This window comes from Macrobrachium nipponense, chromosome 8 (genome assembly GCF_015104395.2).
Source record: "Macrobrachium nipponense isolate FS-2020 chromosome 8, ASM1510439v2, whole genome shotgun sequence".
In the NCBI taxonomy this organism is placed as follows: domain Eukaryota; kingdom Metazoa; phylum Arthropoda; class Malacostraca; order Decapoda; family Palaemonidae; genus Macrobrachium; species Macrobrachium nipponense.
Window position 1 is genome coordinate 7,458,034 of NC_087203.1, and position 22,094 is coordinate 7,480,127.

General features: G+C 42.6%; 1 protein-coding gene across 4 annotated transcripts in view; it reads right to left on the minus strand.

Moving 5' to 3' along the window:
• LOC135222607 (tyrosyl-DNA phosphodiesterase 2-like) overlaps nucleotides 1-22,094 on the minus strand; it is a 167,068-nt gene that overhangs the window by 18,463 nt on the left and 126,511 nt on the right. For all 4 annotated transcript variants that reach the window (XR_010316298.1, XR_010316297.1, XM_064260700.1 and 1 more), the window contains exon 8: nucleotides 21,425-21,589. Coding sequence is in view for 2 of the 4 variants with exons in the window: in XM_064260700.1 (XP_064116770.1) it covers nucleotides 21,425-21,589 (165 nt within the window). In the remaining 2 variants the exon portion in view is untranslated. The remainder of the gene's footprint in view (nucleotides 1-21,424; nucleotides 21,590-22,094) is intronic.

A 22,094-nucleotide genomic window follows, 5' to 3' on the forward strand; every position in this document is an offset into this window, starting at 1 on the left:
GAGGAGAAAGAAACTCCTCCCAAGAAGGAAGAATAGAAACTCAATGATGCTCCCTCCTCTTATAAAACACCTTCCACTGTGACTTACGCCAGGCATGACATTCCAGGCAGGGATTAGTAATAGTACAAAAATTAGATTGGCACCTACGGCATGTTGAATAGGGACCTGTAACTGCAGAAGCCAAAAACCTGGAGCACAGAAAGCCCTGAACGCTCAGACACATGCGTTGAAAAGGTCGTGAAGACTGAGGACTCCATGATAATCACAATCATGCAAACACAATCTGAAAACACAAAGAATCATGGGTAAACAAAGCAACCAGCTTGGAAGGAGAGCAAAAGCGTCTACTCTCCAAGGCGGTCAACTTTCACCTTGTATACGTATAAGTTGCCAGATCTCACAGATGCCTTACTATACAATCTTTGATTGTTTTAACCAGTTACCCAGCTGGCGCAACAAGATTTATCCTATTGTTAAGACCGATGTTTTCGCTCAGTAGTGATCTTTGATTATGCGTTCATGTCTTGGCCTAGGCATCTAGTATATACGTGACTGAGTTCTATCATTTTTATCATGTTTTATTCTTCACTTTTCATCTTTTACTATAAGGTTTAATACAAACGTTTCTACATTGGTCTAATAGTCATACTTTGTAAAAATAAAAAAATAAAGTATATTATAGGTATTTATACATATACAGTAGTACAGTCCGGTCCCGAATTATGCGATTCCCCTTTTATGCGGTCGCTAGTTCTCAAAAATAGATTTTCTGTATCTCCGAAGCCGTTCAAAGTCTGCAAGTCACGCGCTGCAAAACATATAAAATCTATTGTTTTTTCAAGTACAGTGGTACCTCGAGATACGAAATTAATTCGTTCCGAGGCGGCCTTCGTATAATGAGTTTTTCGTATCTTGGAACACATTTTACATGTAAAATGGCTAATCCGTTCCAAGCCCTCCAAAAACACCCCATGAATTCATAATAAGCTAAAATTGACCTATAAACAATGAAATACTACAACAATTTGGACCATTCAATACCTAAATTAAGAATAAAAATCGAAAACCTGTAAAATAAGTGTATATTAGTGTACAAGAAATATTACTGTAACGTAAAATGTGGAAGCTTACCTTTCGAGTGAGGCTATCTCCGATAGTGGCGGCAGAGGAGGAGGAGGACAAACGGCAGATAACGTACGTACGTACGTACACTTAACTTTATGAAAACACAAAAAATTTAAGGAAAACTATAAAACTAAAATTTACGAAACACCTTAACAAAACTGTGTAACACTTAACTTATAAAAATTCTAGAAATTACGTAAACATTTTTTTTTTTTTTTTTTTTTTTTTTTTTTAATTTTTTTTTTTATTTTTAACTTTTTTTTACTTTTACGTAAGCTTCTTTTTTTTTTTTTTTTTTTTTTTTTTTTTTTTTTGTTTTTTTTTTACAGAATTTCAACTTCATCACCGCTTTCAATGTTCTGTTTTTCATCACTTGGTTCTTCCTTTTTCTTTCAACTTTCTGTTTTTTTATCACTTGGTTCTTCCTTTTTGCTTACTCCTGCTAATGCTGAAGGCCTCTTTAAAAATAACGATCCAAGGAAGATTGCTTCTGCCTACTTTTCACAATGTTCCTGAAACGACTCAAGCAAAAGTCATCAAACTGCGCAAGCATACGACCTGTGTGAGCCTTTTCGGGGTGTCTTTTTTCGATAAACAATTGCACTTTATGAAAAGCGCCTAGAATATCCTTAATTTCTGCCGTTGTCATAGGCTCCTCCTCCTCTTCCTCGCCGCTGCTAGAGAACTCCTCTTGAACGACGTTAAGTTGCATGGCCTCCAAATCCTTCAGGTCATCCGTCATAAGCTCCTCTTGGTGCTCCTCGAGAAGGTCGTTGATGTCGTCCTCGTCGACGACCAGCCCCATGGACTTGCCGAGTGCAATGATCTCATCAAGATCTGGTTCCAAAACAGTTTCGGGATCATCTACTGTTTCTAACGCTGCAGTACCAGCTTCGCCCACGTCGAATCCCTCGAAGTCTCTGGCGGATACGGCATCAGGCCAGAGTTTCCTCCACGAGGAATTCAAGGTTCGCCTCGAAACCTCCTGCCAAGCTAGGTCAATGAGTTGGATGCAAATGACGATGTCGAATAGCTCCTTCCAAAATTGACGCAAGGTGAGGTTTGTGGTATCGGTGATGTCGAAACATCTCTTGAAAAGATGTTTCGTGAACAGCTTCTTAAAGTTCGCTATCACTTGCTGGTCCATGGGCTGGAGGAGAGGGGTGGTGTTGGGCGGAAGAAAAAGAATCTTAACGAAGGAATACTCCGCTAGGATATCTTCCTCGAGGCCATGGAGGGTGGGGAGGGGCATTGTCCAACACCAGCAGACATTTCAGGGGGAAGCGCTTCTCTTCCAAAAAACTCTTCACAGTCGGGCCGAAACACAGATTTACCCACTCCAGTGAACAAAAGCCTCGTTACCCAGGCTTTTGCATTAGCCCTCCACATCACTGGAAGCTTCTCCTTCAGCACCTTGTGGGCCTTGAAGGCTCGAGGAGTCTCAGAATGATACACCAGTAGGGGCTTCACCTTGCAATCCCCACTGGCGTTTGAACAAAGTGCGAGCGTAAGCCTGTCTTTCATAGGCTTATGCCCGGGTAGCTTCTTCTTTCTTCCATGATGTACGTCCGACGAGGCATTTTTTTTCCAAAACAGGCCAGTCTCATCACAATTGAAGACTTGCTGAGAACTGTAGCCTTCCTTGGTCATCATCTCGTCGAAAGTCTTCTTAAATGCTTCGGCCGCTTTCGTGTCCGAGCTGGCAGCCTCCCCATGACGCACCACCGAATGGATGCCAGTCCGTTTACGAAATTTCTCGAACCAGCCATGCGAAGCCTTGAACTCTGGGGTTGGCGTTGAAGTCCCTTCCCCTCCGTCGTCTTCCGCCTGCGCAATCAAATCGCCGAAAATAGCACTGGCCTTGTGAGCGATTGCTGTCTCCGTTACTGTATCGCCAGCGATTTCTTTGTCTTTTATCCAGATGAGGAGCAGCCGTTCCATCTCGTCGTGCACATGGCTCCTCTTGCTGGACAAAATAGTGATGCCCTTCGATGGTGTAGTTGCTTTGATGACATCCTTCTGTTTAAGGATGGTTCCTAATGTCGACGGATTACGGCCGTATTCCTTTGCGATCACACTCAATCGCATACCAGCTTCGTACTTCTTTATGATCTCCATCTTTGTCTCCAGAGACAGCATCCGCTTCTTTCCGTGAATTTCAACTTTCTTGGGACCCATGACTACGTTAATTTACGTAAAGTTTACCACAAATACTTAATAATACGTCTTCGCACAACACGATAATATGTACTGCAACGAAATCAATAACGAATTTACGTTATCTAAACGAAATCGTTGGAGCGAACAAATGCCGATGCGTACGGTAAAGTTTCGGGTGCGGAGTGGCCGAGCTAAGGGACGCCAGCGCGTACGTATAGAAGAAGCATGATGGGAGGGATGCTGTCCAATCAGAGAGAAGGATCTCATGGCTTGGCTAGCATCAGGAACCAATGGGAGAGCAGGAGGATGGTGGCGAGTCTACTAGCACTAAGATGGCGGCGTGCGGCGCGAGTTTCAAAATTGTTATCGGGCGAATCTCGGACTTTCAGAAACCTTTCGTATCTTGAAAACTTTTCGTATGTACAGCAGTAAAATTTTTCGCATTGGCTTTCGTAACTTGGATTTTTCGTAAGTTGAGCCTTTCGTATCTCGAGGTACTACTGTATTTGGGAAGGGGGGGGGGGGGCTTTGCTGCTGGTATCTGATAGAAGGGGTGGGGGTAATCCTTGGAGGAAAAAAACTATTATTCCTCCAAGGGGGAATGTGATAGAAAGGTTTCCTGCTAAGACAGAAGACTATGCCTCACGCATTTGTGATGTCATAGCGCAGTGTGTATGAATGATCGGTCTAGGTTAACTTGTTTTGACTAACTTTTGGCATTTGATCATTAATATTTTCAATTCTTGATATAGGTTTTGATGAAAATGACTAGTAAAAGTGATTAACAGAGAAGCAGATGTGTTTTGAGAGAGAGAGGAGAGAGAGAGAGAGAGAGAGAGAGAAGAGATGAGAGAGAGAGAGAGAGAGCCGAGAGAGAATCGTTCAATCTAACCTTTTCAAGTAACTCATTTCATACTGAATTTTTAATTTTTATCATTTCGTTTTAAGAAATTGTAATTTCATATCAAATTTTGAATTTTCATCAGTTGCTTTTTTATCATAGAATAAATTTACATGAAAACGATTACATAGTGAATGTACCGGAAAAAGAAACTGAGACAGGCACTCGTAACCAAGTTTGTTCGGCCTAACGGGAGTGAGGACAAGCAGGATCCGCTAGTCCCTGAAACCTCAAATGGTTCACAAAGCCTTCCTTCAGCAGAAGAACTCTTCACGGAGGATGAGATAGAGGAGTTTGAAGGTTTTTTGGCAGTGGATAGGTAGAGGAAATTCCATCTAAAAGGTTTTTAAAAGGAAATGACTGTATCGTACAGTACACTTACACCCAATGGTGGCAGTGTTTACGAGTGGGAGTTTTCACCATCCTGTGTGTAATTTTAAACTTTTTCAAGCTATTAAAACCTTTTTAATGTTTTATTTATCCATAAGAACAAAAACCTTTATAATGTTTTATTTATCCATAAGAACAATGTCATATTAGAAAAAATTACAGTACGTATAGTACACAGAAAGTATTGAAAATGGGTAGTATAAAAAAGTTTGACAGGGTAAGTTGCCGTTTGCCTCGGCCTCCCTAATGGAATTAGTACTCCCATAAGGTATGTGTTTAGAAATATGTGAATTTCCAATTCTGCGAGGCCGTGGATCGACCCAATTCTCATATATGCATTACATATATATCTATATATATATATATATATATATATATATATATATATATATAGTATATATACAGGCGGTCCCCGGGTGTTACGACGGTTCCGGCTTACGACGTTCCGAGGTTACGACGCTTTTTCTTAAATATTCAATGGAAAAATCCGTCCTGGGTTACGACGTTTGTTCCGAGGTTACGACGCTGACGCTTCCGACGCTCCGAGTTAACGACGCTTTTAAAAAAACGCATACTATGATAAAAATCCTTTATAGTTTAGCACAGTATATTAATAAAAATAAGTTTCTGGTTAGATTAAAACAAAAATTTTGAGGTTATGATGATTTTCGACACTTTTTATGTTGTATTTTCGATGTTTTTTAGTGACGCCTCATATGCGGAACTAAGTTTCCGAGCGCAATGAATACCATACTAGCTTGCGGTGCGCAAAGTTTACATATAACAGTCCAAAAGCGCAAATAATGAAAAAATCATTGCTTGTTTCCGGTAATAATAACAAAACGAAGTTTCTGGTTAGATTACAACGCAAATTCCAAGTATCCAAAGAGAGACATTATCCAGTAATTTGATCAGAGAGAGAGAGAGAGAGAGAGAGAGAGAGAGAGAGAGAGAGAGAGAGAGAGAGAGAGAGAGAGAGAGAGGCGTCTTCCGACGCTCCGAGTTAAGGACAGAGAAGTGTTCGTTTCATTAAACGGCCTCTGACTCATGCCAGTAAATGTTTTGTTGATACTAATAATATAAGCCTATTTAAAGATACGTTTACTTTAATTAGTCTATATGATACGTAAATAGTAATCAACTGTTCTTGTAGCCCTCAAGATTTGGCAAAATCGAAGTATCCAAAGAGAGACATTATCCAGTAACTGGAACCTTGACATACGAATTTAATTTGTTCCGTTACCATCGTCGTATATCAAAACAGTTGATCTCAAAGCATTTTTCCCATTAAAATAAGTAATGTGTATTAATCCGTTCTAGCGCTATGAAACCACACCTAAACACAGCTAAATTACATATAATATACACAATTTATACACAAATAAACGGGTAATAACACACACAATGATAAAATATCATAGCAATGTGATAAATGATAATAAATGTTAATAAAATCAATTAAAATAAAGAAAGGAATTTTACTTACCACAACGAAAGATGACGTGAGGCCAGCAGGGGGAGGAGGTAGGGAAGGGTGGCAGGGAACGATTTGTTCTCTTTTTATTTACGTATGTCGACTAATAACTACGTAATAAACACAAATGAAATAACATTGCTAAACTAATTTTTTATTTATTTTTTTTAATCAGTTCGTAGTTTAGAAATAATGGTGATGCCTTTGGAAGGGTTTTTTGGTTTTTATAGCTTCCTTCTACTTGATATTGTGGATATGTAGAAGGATTTCGACATACTCGTTTGCCCAAATCGACGATAGGAACGCCACGTTCATGCTTTGCTATAATTTCATGTTTTGCTTCCATCGAAATCATTTTCTTCTTGGGTTTTTTTCTTGTTATCACCTGCTTTGTCTTTAGCTTTGAGACCCATGGTTAATAATAAAATAAAATAGACAAAATAACACGAAAAATAGGCGCAAATACAACGAACTAAACAACGACGTGTTAACATGCAGCACCAACAAACAAACAGACTCAACGCCATTTATCGGTCGCCTATACAACTAACACTCATCGCAAAGTCGTATCTCAAATATTTCGTTGTATATCAAAGCTTATATTTTCGCAAATTTTCTGTTGTATCTCAAAACATTCGTATATTCGGGCAATCGTATGTCAAGGTTCCAGTGTAATTTGATCAGAGAGAGAGAGAGAGACGCCTTGGCGGCAACAATGGTCTCGGGGATTGACGTAACGTTTATTTTCTGAACAGATAGGACAGAGAAGTGTTCGTTCATTAAACGGCCCTCTGACTCATGGCAGGAACTGTTTTGTTGATACTAATATATAAGCCTATTTAAAGATACGTTTACTTTAATTAGTCTATATGATACGTAAATAGTAATCAGCTGTTCTTCTAGCCCTCAAGATTGGCAAAATCACTCCAGGTTGTACATAAAACTTCAAGAATGTAGTGTCACCAGAGGATTACAATAGTTTTTACCTTCAAGAACCAGCATTCTTTTATGAAAATAACTCCAGGTTGTACATAAAACTACAGGAAACAACATGTAGTGTAACCAAAGGATTACAAGTAAGGTTTTTATAACTTTTTATTAGTTTAAGACATATTTCCAAGCGTCGTTCCGGCTTACGACGATTTTCGGCTTACGACGCGTCTCAAGAACGGAACCCCCGTCGTAACCCGGGGACTGCCTGTATATATATATACAGGGGGTCCTCGAGTTAAGACGTTGATCCGTTCTTAAAATGCGTCGTAACACACGATTTTCAGCGTAAGTCGGAACATTGAAAAATACCACATGATTTAATGTAAACTACCCTATCAATAACAACGAGAGAACAATTCCTTACCTTTATTAATTTGATTGGCTTGCACACTGGAGAGGAAGCTGCGGTGCTGGAGAGACTGGGGGAGGTTAGTGAAGAGAACCCTCAAGAATGCTTAGGCAGGTGATTCCTTGAGGTGGGCCAGAAACAACTACCTGGATGCTGAGGCAGGTGATTCTTGAGGTGAGGCAGAACATACTACTGGAGACGTGCAGGTTGCAGGTGGCCGGTGAGTCTTTAGGTGAGGCAGAACCTACAGAAGGTGCTGAGATACTGGGGGCAGGTGAGTCTGGTTAGCAGAACATTCAGAAGGTGCTGGAGATTGTGGGGCAGGCGAGTCTGGATTAGCAGAGGGCAGCCTGAGGGTAGGCGGAGGGCATACCAGGGATCTCCTTTGCAGGCCTCTCTACCTTCTTAAAAATTTGCTGCTCCAGGTTAGTCTGAACAGAGGGGAGCCGAACCCTCTTTTCAATTCCAGGATCTCCTGCTAAAACCACTGCCATTCATTTCCATTTCCCCATGACGCCTCTGGAAACCCTAGTGAACCTGTCCAAGTTGGGATCCTGAGCCTCAAAAGTTGACAACGCTTGCTGCAACTCTGCAAAACCTCTTGTCAAGTCCTGCCTTGTGAAAGCCTTAGGCTCTGGGGTGGGTGCTTCTTCTTCTTCCTCTATCATCTGCTTCTCAGTTGTATCAGGTCCTCAGCAGATAACTCCTCGCCATGAGACTCCAGCAGCTCTGTAAACATCATCAACCTCCATCTCCAAATTGATTTCCTTACTCAGGGCAACAACGTTCTTGACAACTAGCTGAACTGTGTCCTCAAACCCATGGAAATCATTCACAAATTGAGGACAAATTTTCTTCCAGACACCATTCATGTTTGTTTGCTTAACCTCCTCCCAGGAATTAGCAATGTTCTTTACAGCATAAGGATGTTTGTAGGATTTCCAAAAGTCCTTAGAGTCAAAGTCCTTTTCTTGGTTTCCAGTTGCCATGTAAAGCCATAGCAATTGTCCTTCGTAGGTAGTAGGCCTTGAACGAAGCAATCACTCCTTGTCCATAGGCTGTAAAAGGGCCGTGGTATTAGGTGGAAGGTAAACCACCTTGACATTAGGGTTGAAGTCTCCCAGCTGGGCAGGGTGTCCAGGGCATTGTCCAGCACTAGCAACACCTTAAAGGGGATACCCTTGGAGGCGCAATACCGCTCCACACTTGGAACAAAATGGTTTACGAACCAGTCCTCAAACACTGCAAGTGTCACCCATGCCTTTCTTGTTGGACTTCCAAATTACTGGTTAGTTGACCCTTCCAAATGCCCTTGAGTGCCCTTGGATTTTCAGCCTGATACACCAACAAGGGCTTCAGTTTGAAGTCGCCAGCAGCATTACCCCCAAGAAGTAAAGTTAGCCTCTCCTTGCTGGCTTTATGACCAGGTGCTGACTTCTCCTCCTTGGCGATGTAAGTGCGGTTAGGCATACGTTTCCAAAACAAACCTGTCTCGTCTACGTTAAACACTTGCTGAGCAGAATAACCCCCCTCCTTAATTATCTCAGACAACGCTTTAGGAAATTCACTCGCTGCTTTCTCATCCCCACTAGCAGCTTCACCTTGCACTTTAAGGTTATGGTAATTGGCCCGAGCCTTAAATCGCATAAACCAACCCCTACTAGCCACAAACTCTTCACTTTCACTTCCCTCCCCCTTTTCTTTTTTCAACGCTTCAAAACAATCTTTTCGCCTTCTCCTGAATCACCATAAGGCTGACTGGGATACGCCGTTGATTTTGGTCTTCCAACCAAAGCACCAATAACCTTCCCATTTCAATTATTAGACCACTACGCTGCTTAGTTATCACTGTCGCTTTCATAGGAGCAGATCCTTTCACTGTTCAACGATGCGCTCTTTATCTTTGATAATGTAGCAACGGTCCCCGAACAGCTAAGGCCAAGCGAGCGGCCAATGTTTGTTGGCGTTTTTCTCCCTTCTCAGATCGCTTTATAATGTCCACTTTAATTTCCATGGTGATGGCCTTTCTTTTCTTCGATGCCACTACCATCAGAAGAGTCCGCCTTGCGCTTTGGGAGCCATAACAAAGAGCAAAAAGTTACAAAAACGATACAACAACGATGAGAGAGAGAGGCAGTGTAAACAACCAAAATGGCGTATGGGCGAGGAATGAGCCTAGCGAAGCGACGCCGTCCTCTCCCCCACAAAGCGTATTCTTCCAGCCGTGACGCCCGGTAAGTAGTTTCGCGTTTGTTTTACCGTCGCTTACGACCGTAAACCGCGTAAGACGGAACGACGCAAAATATTATTTTTTATATTTTTATGGGGGGGGGGCGCGTTCGTAACCACGAAAACATCGTAAGTCGAGACCGGCGTAACCCGAGGACTTACGTGTATATGTATATATATATATATATATTATATATATATATATATATATATAGATATTATATATATATATATATATATATATATATATATATATAATATATATATATATATAAAAAAAAATATATATATATATATATATATATATATATATATATATATATATATACATAGGGTAAATATATATTATATTTATATTATATATTATATATAGATATATATATATATATATATAATATAAATATATATATATATATATATATATATCTATCTATATATATATATTTATTTATATATATAGTATATATATATATATATATATATATATATTATATAATGAGCCGATTAACATTAATAAAAAATGCAACACATCAGAGATCAGAGGACTGACTGACATATACACGTTGGTTGAAACATCTGGATATGTGAACATCCAACAGTAAAAAACTCTCCGAAATATTGCATTATTGCATAAAGCAACTTTTGGTTAGAGAGAGAGAGCAAGTTTGAATTATATAAAGAAATGATTCACAAATTATAGGCTTAAATATTTTAAAACAACTTTAATATCTTTCCATATGACTTACAAAAAAAAACATGAATGAGCATCATATTTTGTGCATGCCCAGTGCCTACCATATTCAGCTGTGAATAAAATTGTTGATAAAACAATCCAATTTCTGGGCTCAGTTCGTGTCGCTGCGTGAAATAATCCTTAAGTTCATTATTTCTAAGGTAAATGAAGCTAAACATATAACAGAGAAAAACAAATCAGGAAGATGTCAGAATACCTGACTCGCTCCAACCCTAAATAAAAAGAGGGTGTCGGTATGGTATCTGGGGCGAGTGAGACCACTACCACGAACCTCTTGCCATTTAGAAGATTCCTACACCAAAATCCCCTTCCTGAGAGCGCCGATCCATAGGCCAGGACGGCAACTACTCCTACTACGCCCCGCACCACGCCGACTGCCGCTCGCCTCTGGTGGTCATCCCTTTTCGTTAGCCGACTAGGAGTAACACGTGCCATCTTTTGCTGTGTTTTTTGTGCTTTTCCTGATTTATCTACATCATGGAACGCGCAGCTATCGCCGCAGCTAAGTTAAGTAACCCGAAAGGTCTGGATTTAGTTTTGTCAGTCGGGCCCTTATTTACCGTGTTTTAGGTCCGAAATAAAGGCCACCTGGTCTGGCGCATGGCGGCCAGCAGCTCGCCTCGTGTCTTATTAGATTTCCCGGTCCTCTATACTGGGAAATCTTTCATTGTTTTTACCTTTCATGGGTTTTTATCACGTGCTACTCTAGTCCTCATTATATATATATATTATATTATATTTTACATCGCATATAGGATTTTCATTGCCTATACCTTAGATCTCGTTCATGCATGCATGTCTCTTTGTCCTAGGTGTGTAGGCGCCTGAGTGATTATTTATATTTTCCTGGTCCGAGCATCCTGGCTATTGCCCTCCTTCTACGTATCGGCTAAGGCTAGCTTTTGAGCAGGTTGGCTGTCTTCTTCGGAACCAGCCTACTCCCTCCTGGTACATCTCTTTTTCTTTCAACTCGTCGGTTTTTTCCCTCCTTTACATCTATGTTACGATGTAAAAGTTTTTATTGTGTTATTGTTGGGTTAGCTTTTAGGGCGACCAGTCTCTAGGCGGTTTTGTTGCATTAGGTCTGATATACTGTTTTGTTGCCTTATCGCCTCGTGGCCCTTCGGGCTCACGTGGTCACGACCCAGTCGGTTGTGTGCATTATCGCCTCTTGGTCCACCTGTGGTTGTGTGGTACCTCTTGGTTGCCCTAACCCCAAAAGGGTCCCCACCCTTCCATCCCTCCTCCTCCCTCCAGACGGGAAGGGGGGGATCTGTCCTGGCTCGCTTACGGTCGCTATGGCAACCATCCGGGCTCTTTTCCCCCCTCCCCCTAGCCAAGGGGGTCACGGGAGTTTAGGACAGCCATTAGCACTGGGGACTGCATATCTTTCCTCGGGCTCTGGGGGAGCTCCGGCGTGGTCGGGGGTCGGGGTTGGCCAACCCCCCTCCGGTCGCGTCAGGTCTTCTTCAGCGTACCTTGGGTCTGATTTCTCTCCCTCCTCATATGCCTTACCTCTCCGCCAACGGACGGAGCACCTGCACACTATCCGGGTGTACCTTCGGTTGTCGGGAGGGGAGCCAGCTACCGGAGTGGATGCGATTTCAGTTGGTCATGAAAGCTTTCCCTATCTTATGTACCCCCTTCGTCTTCCAGCGGAGCGTTCTTACTATCTGGGCGCTCCTCTAGTTGTCGGGGGAGGGTTGGTTGTATGACGGAGCTACACGCTCCGCCTTAGTGTAACTTTTCTAGTATAAGTATAGGGCATCCTCTCCCGTTCTCCGGCGTGGTATACTACTCCTTGAAACTCTTTATGGGTATATAAAAACACCTGGTTGAAATTTACTCACCCCTCCGGTGTACACCAGAGTTCTCAACCAGCGTCTTAGGTCATAGACCTTCTTCCACAAGGAGTTCAGGGGTGGATTATGCCCAATAATTCTAGACTACTCCGGCATGCAACGGAGTATCACAGTAGCCCTGTGAGTGTATAACGTTGATACTTATGTATCTTTCCACTTACAGGCTACTAACTGTCAGGAGCCAGGTTGTAACGCTGTCCTCCAAGACCCCTGCGGGCATGAGGTCTGCAGGACTCACGACCTCCCACACGCACAACCCCCGCTCCGTGCGCTACCCGCCACAACGAGATGGTAGTATGGCATCACGAGGCTTGTACCATTTGTTACGAGCTGGTGAGCCAGTTTTTGGACGGAGTAAGTATATATCGGCGTCAAGTTTGTTCCTCCCATGACATATATACTTTCACATATCTTAGCTTTAAGTTTTATGGTCATATTCAATTTTGGTAATGATCCGTCCTCGGGGCTTCGTTGTAAGGATTACAATGACCCTCTTTTCCAGGCTGCCGCCGTTAAGGAAGTCGCGTCGGCTACCCTGAAGGCCTGGGTAGGTGGCTTCGGGAAGAACGCCGCCAAAGGACAGCCCTATATCCTCGATAAGAAGCTGGCAGTCCAGATCTTCCAGGGCGGGAAGTCGACGGGGTATGTGGACCCCGCCGCGGCAGCTCCTACAATTGCTTCCATTCAGCAACAAGTGGAACAAGCCTTGATTGATGGGGGAGGAGGCCAAGACGCTCGTGGCGGAAGTAGCCACACTTGATATTAACATAGAGCCAATGACGGTAGGTGGGGAGGATTTATTAGTTGAGGTAGGTTTGTTGGGCGCCCAAGGGCTTCCCTTGGGTGCCTCTGGATCTTCATCACCTGTCCCTTCATCTTCTTCTTTTCAGGGCTTTACGGGATCGGAGATCCTTCTAGTACTCCTGCTGCATCCGTGACCCCCAAGGTAAAGGGGGACAGGGAGCAGAAGACCCTGCAGAAGACGTCGTCCAAAAAGGACGTCGTCTTCTTCTTCTTCTCGTAAGCCTCCGGCTTCCCATCCCGGAGCAGAGAAAGTGAAGTCATCTTTGTCTTCACAATCCAAAAAGGGTCAAGAGGCAAGTCCTCTAAGGATAAGGGCTCACACTCCTGCCGAGTCTGTGCCTTCTCCCGCTGCTGCCGGAACTCCTCCGGTGACTCCTGCCGGGGTCGTGGTACCTGGTACCTTCAATCCTGCTGCATTTTCGGCAGGAATGATGCAGCATGTAGGTGATTTGGTAGGCTCTCTAAGTACTAGAGTTGAGCAGATGTTTGCTCAACTCTCTACCACTATTAATCAGTCAGGGCAATCCATTCAGAACCTGACTGAGCGAGTGTCCGACCAAGAGGATCGCCTAGTAGGCTTGAACCAGGCACCATCAGGCGAAAATCTCCCCGGTAGCAGGAGCTGGTCTGGCCCATCTGCCGGACTATGACACCCTCCCTGCCTTCTCTATGAGTAATCCTTGGAGGGTAGCAGCTTATGCTCCCTTCAAGGACGGCATGATTTCCATTCCGGAATGTGGAACTCGAAGGATTGAGGACTTCGAGTTCCACCCAGCCGACTTACAGCCTCCTTTCATGGGATATGCGAGACTGATGGAAACAGCCTTGAACAGGGAGGATAAAATCCCAAAAGAAACGGTCCTATATAGCCGAGACCACGCTCAGAGAGAGTGGTTGCATTGCTTGGAGGAATGGGACTGTACTAACACCAGACTCCAAGCATTCAAGAGCCCTTTTACTATCTTCGCCACAGAGGAGGAGGCACCACTCCCTTTACGGACGAAGATAGCAGAAGTCACAATGCAGGCGGGCATGAAGGATGAACCCCTGCCACAACTAAGGGAATCGGACCCTACGTCCCCTCTCTTCCCTGCTTTCGGTGATCTGTGGGAGAACCTACCGGCCACTTTTACGGTAGGTAAACTCAAACCGGACTGTGCCATGGAACAGTTCGGTGAGAGGTTACCCAGATTACCTGACAACCTCATTCAGGCAGAGTTTGAGGCAAGAACCAGGCTAGGTAGAAAGTCGCAAACCCAGACAGTCCAAGCGGACTTGTACGGGTTTATAGTGGTGAGAAGAAACTGCCGGAAACACGTCCTTCAGGAGACAACGATTCGGCACGAGCCGAACAAGCTGCTTTCCTCCAATATCTGGGGGGCGGACCTCTTCCCGGAGTCGGCAGTTAATGAGGTCCAACACGAGGCGACGAGGCTTAACCAGAGCCTCAGAGCTCGTTGGGGTCTCTCGGGCTAAGAGGAAACCCAGAACCCTTCCTCCTCTGGCAAAAAGTTGAAAAAGACAAAGAGGTTCCAGCCATACCAAAAGCAGCAACAGCAACACTTCGTTCAGGCGGTTCCGGTTGCTCAGACAGGACAATCTGCAGCACCGAAAGGATAGAACCAACCGATTCTCCTACTGTCCCCACAAGGTCAGCCCTCGACCTCTTACGCTGTTTCCCCGGCATTCAACCAGGTGTTTGAAAGCCAAGCCTTTCAAACCTTCAACAGGTTTGCTAGGGGAAGCAACGAGGTGCAGGAAGAGCTACCAACAGGGGTAAGCACTTCCGTGGAGGACGCGGAGCTCGAACAAAGGTCCCCCTCCACCCAAGTCATTCCTTCAGTTACCATCAAAGGAATTGGCAGATTACGCAGAGGAGCTCCTTCAGAAAGGAGTAGTGTCGAGAGTCAAGCACTTAAAGTTTCAAGGACGCTTATTCAGCGTGCCAAAGAAAGGCTCATCAAAAGAAGAATAATCTTAGACTTGTCCCGGCTAAACTTATTCATTCGTTGCGACAAGTTCAAAATGCTGACCATCTCGCAGGGTCGGACCTTACTTCCCCGTGGGGCCGTCACCACCTCTATCGATCTTACAGACGCATACTATCATATCCCAATCGCGAGACACTTTCGCCCATACCTAGGCTTCAAACTGGGATACCAGGCATTCTCTTTCAAAGTGATGCCCTTCGGGCTGAATGTAGCCCCCAGGGTATTCATGAAAATAGCGGAAGTAGTGGTACAACAAAACTGAGATCACAAGGGATAATGGTAGTAGTGTACCTCGACGATTGGCTGATTTGGGCGCCAACCGTCGAGGAATGCCTCAGAGCCACAAACAAGGTACAGGCGGTCCCCCGGGTTACGACGGTTTTCTCCGGCTTTACGACGTTCCGAGGTTACGACGCTTTTTCTTAAATATTCAATGGAAAAATCCGTCCTGGGTTACGTACGCTTGTTCCGAGGTTACGACGCTGACGCTTCCGACGCTCCGAGTAACGACGCTTTTAAAAAACGCATACTATGATAAAAATCCTTTATAGTTTAGCACAGTATATTAATAAAATAAGTTTCTGGTTAGATTATAACAAAAATTTTGAGATTATGATGATTTTCGACACTTTTTATGTTGTATTTTTCTATGTTTTTTAGTGACGCCTCATATGCGGAACTAGTTTTCCGAGCGAATGAATACATACTAGTTTACATATAAACAGTCCAAAAGCGCAAATAATGAAAAAATCATTGCTTGTTTCCAGTAATAATAAACAAAACGAAGTTTCTGGTTAGATTACAACGCAAATTCCAAGTATCCAAAGAGAGACATTATCCAGTAATTTGATCATGAGAGAGTAGAGGAACGAGAGAGAGACGAGAGAAGAACGCAGAGAGAGAGAGAGCAGAGATGGAGAGGAGGAGAGAGAGGCGTCTTCCGCGTCCGAGTAAGGCACAGAGAAGGTTCGTTCGTTAACGGCAGGACTCAGTCCAGTAAACGTTTTGGGTGATACTAATAATCAAAGCCTATTAACGATACGTGTACGTAATTAGTCTCTATGATGATACGGTAAATAGTAACAACTGTTTCTCTTGTAAGCCCCACGCAAATATTTGGCAAAATCGATAGAAGACAAAGAGGAGACAGTATCAGTACGGAATTTGATCAGAGAGAGAGAGAGACGACGAGAGAGTACGAGATTGAGTAGAGAGCAGAGAGAGATGAAGAGAGAATTTTTGAGAGATGCCGACGCCTGATGGACGAGAGAGAGAGAGAGAGAAGATGAGAAGGAGAGAGAGAGAGAGACGAGAGAGAGAGGATTTTGGATTTGGTGGAGGAGACAGGAGGCTGAGAGAGAGGAGGAGGGGAGGGGAGTGAGAGGGAGAGGGAGAGAGAGAGGGAGGAGGAGATCGGAGGGAGGGACGAGAGGATTGGGGAGAGAGAGAGATGAGAGGAGAGGCGTCTTCCGACGCTCCGAGTTAAGGACAGAGAAGTGTTCGTTTCGTAAACGGCCTCTGACTCATGCCAGTAAATGTTTTTGTTGATACAATAATATAAGCCTATTTAAAGATACGTTTACTTTAATTAGTCTATATGATACGTAAATAGTAATCAACTGTTCTTGTAGCCCTCAATATTTGGCAAAATCGAAGTATCCAAAGAGAGACATTATCCAGTACGTAATTTGATCAGAGAGAGAGAGAGAGAGAGAGAGAGAGAAGAGAGAGAGAGAGAGAGAGAGAGAGAGAGAGAGAGAGAGAGAGAGACGCTTTGGCAACAATGGTCTCGGGGGTTTTTATAGCTTCCTTCTGCTTGATGATCGTGGATATTGTAGAAGGATTTCGACCATACTCGTTTTCCAAATCGACGATACGAACGCCACGTTCATGCTTTGCTATAATTTCATGTTTTGCTTCCATCGAAATCATTTTCTTGGGTTTTTTCTTATCACCTGCTTTGTCTTTAGCTTTGAGACCCATGGTTAATAATAAAATAGACAAAATAACACGAAAAATAGGCGCAAATACAACGAACTAAACAACGACGTGTTAACATGCAGCACCAACAAACAAACAGACTGAACGCCATTTATCGGTCGCCTATACAACTAACACTCATCGCAAAATCGTATCTCAAATATTTCGTTGTATATCAAAGCTTGTATTTTCGCAAATTTTCTGTTGTATCTCAAAACATTCGTATATTAGGGCAATCGTATGTCAAGTTTTCCAATGTAATTTGATCAGAGAGAGATAGAGAGAGAGCGAGGAGAGAGAGAGAGACGAGAGAGAGAGAGAGAGAGAGACGCCTTTGGCAACAATGGTCTCGGGGATTGACGTAACGTTTTATTTTCTGAACAGATAGGACAGAGAAGTGTTCGTTTCATTAAACGGCCTCTGACTCATGGCAGGAAATGTTTTGTTGATACTAATATATAAGCCTATTTAAAGATACGTTTACTTTAATTAGTCTATATGATACGTAAATAGTAATCAGCTGTTCTTGTAGCCCTCAAGATTTGCAAAATCACTCCAGGTTGTACATAAAACTTCAAGAATGTAGTGTCACCAGAGGATTACAATAGTTTTTACCTTCAAGAACCAGCATTCTTTTATGAAAATAACTCCAGGTTGTACATAAAACTACAGGAAACAAACAGTAGTGTAACCAAAGGATTACAAGTAAGGTTTTTTATAACTTTTTATTAGTTTAAGACATATTTCCAAGCGTCGTTCCGGCTTACGACGATTTTCGGCTTACGACGCGTCTCAAGAACGGAACCCCCGTCGTAACCCGGGGACTGCCTGTACTTCAAATTCTGGAAACACCTAGGGTTCCAAATAAACAGGACAAAGTCCAGGCTCACTCCGGAGTCGAGTTTCCAATGGCTCGGCATTCATTGGGATTTAACCTCTCACAATTTGTCAATTCCGGTGGACAAGAGGAAAGAAATAGCCAAGTCAGTAATGAAATTCCTCAAGAACAAACGGTCGTCAAGGAGAAACCAAGAAAGGATCCTAGGTTCTCTCCAGTTTGCGTCAGTTACGGATGTTCTGCTGAAAGCAAAACTCAAGGACATAAACCGAGTTTGGCGCTCAAGAGCAAATGCCAAATCTCGGGACAAGTTGTCAGTGATCCCGCAGATTCTTCGAAATCGTCTCCGTCCATGGACGGAGACAAAGAACCTGTCCAAGTCAGTTCCTCTTCAATATCCTCCTCCAGCATTGATCATTCACACAGACGCCTCTCTAAGCGGCATGGGGAGGATACTCTCAGTTCAAAAAAGTTCAAGGAACTTGGTCACCTCAGTTCCGCCAGCTCCACATAAACGTATTGGAGGCTATGGCAGTATTTCTCACTCTGAAGAGGCTCTTTCCACCAAAGAATTCTCATATAAAACTGGTATTGGACAGTGCAGTAGTAGTACACTGCATCAACAGGGGAGGATCCAAATCAAAACATGTGAACCATGTTATGATAGCCATTTTTTCTCTCGAACAAGTACAAATGGCATCTATCCTCCACCCACCTGGCGGGAGTAAGGAACGTGATAGCAGACGCCTTGTCGCGATCAGTTCCTCTAGAATCAGAGTGGTCCCTGGACAACAGGTCGTTCCAGTGGATACGCCGGAGTGTCCCAGGTCTCCAAGTAGATCTTTTCGCCTCTCAAGCGAACCACAAGCTCCCTTGCTATGTGGCCCCCAACCTGGACCCTCTGGCTTATGCCACAGATGCCTTGTCCATAGATTGGAATCAGTGGAAGAAGATACATATCTTTCCTCCAGTGAATCTTCTATTAAAAGTACTGAACAAACTCAGGACTTTCAAGGGACAAGTAGCTCTAGTAGCCCCCAATTGGCCAAAGAGCAATTGGTACCCTCTGCTTCTGGAATCGGGTCTTCGACCTCGACGGATTCCCAATCACAGACTATCTCAGATAGTACAATTGAGGACTGTGTTCGCTTCCTCAGGAATTCTCAAAACCCTAACTTTATGGACTTCATGAAGTTTGCGGCTAAAAAAGATGCAGATATCGATCCCCAGAATATTCTTTTCTTAGAATCAGATAAGAGGGAATCAACTTTGAGACAGTATGATGCTGCTGTTAAGAAGTTAGCATCTTTCCTGAAGGAGACAAACACCACAACCATGACAGTAAATTCAGCTATATCCTTCTTCAGATCCTTATTCGAAAAAGGATTAGCAGCTAGCACTATTACCACTAATAAATCAGCTTTAAAGAAAATCTTTCAGCTGGGCTTTCAAAAAGACTTAACAGACTCTTACTTTACATCTATTCCCAAAGCTTGTGCTAGACTTAGACCTTCTGAAAGGCCTAGTTCAGTATCATGGTTTTTGAATGATGTCCTCAAACTGGCTTCAGATACTGACAACTCTTCTTGTTCATTCATAATGCTACTAAGAAAGACGCTATTTTTGCTAAGTCTAGCCTCAGGGGCCAGAATTTCAGAACTGTCGGCTCTATCCAGAGATGCGGGTCACGTAGAATTCCTCCCTTCAGGAGAAGTTCTACTGTCCCCGGATCGTAGTTTTCTAGCAAAAAATGAGGATCCATTAGTGAGATGGGCCCCTTGGAAAGTCATTCCTCTCCCCCAAGACCCTTCTCTTTGTACAGTGATGACCTTACGAGCCTTTCTGTCTAGGACATCCTCTAGATCCTCGGGTCCTCTCTTTATGAGAGAAAAAGGTGGCACTATATCAGTTAAAGGTATCAGGCAGCAGATCCTTTACTTCATTAAACAAGCCAATCCTGAATCTTTTCCAAAAGCCCATGATATCAGGGCAGTAGCCACCTCTATTAATTATTTCCAGCATATGAACTTTGACGATTTAAAGAAATATACTGGCTGGAAATCGCCGACAGTTTTTAAGCGTTTCATTACCTAAAGGTACCTTAGGAATCTTTAAAATTTCCAGCAGTGGCAGCGGGAAACATAGTTTCCCCTGACACTGCACAGTAGTCGTAGTTGAAGATCCAGATCTCCTTTCTACCTGCCTCAACTGATATTTCACCTAACCTGCCGTTATGCTCTATATTGTCCTTTAGCCTTAGCTGCTTATGATTATGATTATAGTGGTGTGTCCCTTATTTTTTTTTGCTAGGGGCACCCACAACATTATTGTTATTTATGAATTGTCAATTTCATCCTGCTACCCTTATTTTTATGCTAGGGTAGCATACTTATTAATTTACTGTAGCTTTTAAGATAATAAATTGTCTAGTGAGTAATTCCCCATGTAAATATTTAACTCACTATCCTAGATAAGTTATCATTTACTATTATGTTTTTAATCTAAGTTAACTATAAGTGTACTAATTGATATATTAAGGTTTATCTTTCTGTATGATAACTCGTAAGTTCTCAATATTATATAATATATCTTAGTTCATAGTTTCATTGAGACCTTTCTCTTTATTTTACAATCTTGTGCTATTTCTCTGGTACTATTTTACGCAGCGACACGAACTGGGCCCAGAAAAGGGATTTTGACGAAGGAAAAATCTATTTCTGGGCGAGGGTTCGTGTCGCCCAGTGAAATCACCCCCTGTGTCCTGCCCTGCAGCCCAAGATTGGCATCTAACTTCAAGGATGACCACGCAGTCGGCGGGTGTGTGGGCGTAGTAGTAGTAGTTGCCGTCCAGGCCTATGGATTGGCGCTCTTAGGAAGGGGATTTTGGTGTAGGAATCTTCTAAATGGCAAGAGGTTTGTGGTAGTGGTCTCACTCGCCCCAGATACCATACCGACACCCTCTTTTTATTTAGGGTGAGCGAGTCAGTTATTCTGACATCTTCCTGATTTGTTTTTCTCTGGTATATGTCAGCTTCATTTACCTTAGAAATAATGAACTTGAGGATTATTTCACTGGGCGACACGAACCCTCGCCCAGAAATAGATTTTTCCTTCATCAAAATCCCTTTTTTTTGGGCATTATTACTTCAGGATATGTTTATTGAGACAAAAAAGTTGAAAATGGTTAATAACTAAAATTGGATAATTCCTTGAAATTTGGTGGTTGGCACGTGCCTTAACACGCGACCTTATACTAAACTGATTATGGTATCCTTGTATATACTGGAGCAATATGATAAGAACTCCAATCCTTATCTCTGTTCAGGAGAGCTCCATGTCTAGGTGAGTTCTTCTAGGGACTCCAGCATAATGATAATCAATAACAATATACGTATACTGCATACTTAAGTGTTCCCAATTCTAGATATGTGCATATGAGCTGGTATACCGCATGTGATTGAAGAATATCTCAGCTATTGCTCTGAGATATGTAGCCCACTCATTTGCAGGTAATGGGTTTGTAATAGTTTGGAAATAACTGCAGAGTAACACAACAAAATAATAACTACTATACCTGGAAGTGAATTACAAGGCCCCAATGATCAGATGGGAAACTCTGTGTTCCAGCTACTTTCTGAATCCCCACAAGACCAAAATGCTTGGGAGACACAGCTGCAGGAGAAGCTTGCTTAAAGTAAACTCTGTCAAATCTTGTCCTTGGTTTGTATTTTCCTGGGAACTGAAAATCCAAAGAGTAAGTTTCTTAGTTCACCAAATTTCAAGTTAATGCAGATGGTTGTAAAAATAAAATAAAAACAAAATGATTGGCTACAAAATTTACAATTCATATAACCAACCCAAAACTCACAACACCATATCAATGTGTAAATTGTAAATCCTAGCATGTTGTCTCAATGAAGTGGTACCAATCAGCCCCATGGTAGGACTTCGAAGTTCTATGGATTAAATAATCTACAAATGTCAAAATATGGTTCAGCCAAAAAACAAAACTGCATAAGAAGTTTTACTTTGAATGAGTACATTCTTTTGGAAATTTAGGGAAAATTCTTCAATATGTACATGAATTAACTTGAAAATGAATATACTAATGCAAATTGGTTAGTTCCTTAGATCGAATGCAGAATTAAGTGTGTCCAGAATGTGACCAACCGTTAACATACAATCAAAGCCATAATCATATATGCTAACATATTTTATCTTGATTTGATAAGAGAAGGATGTGT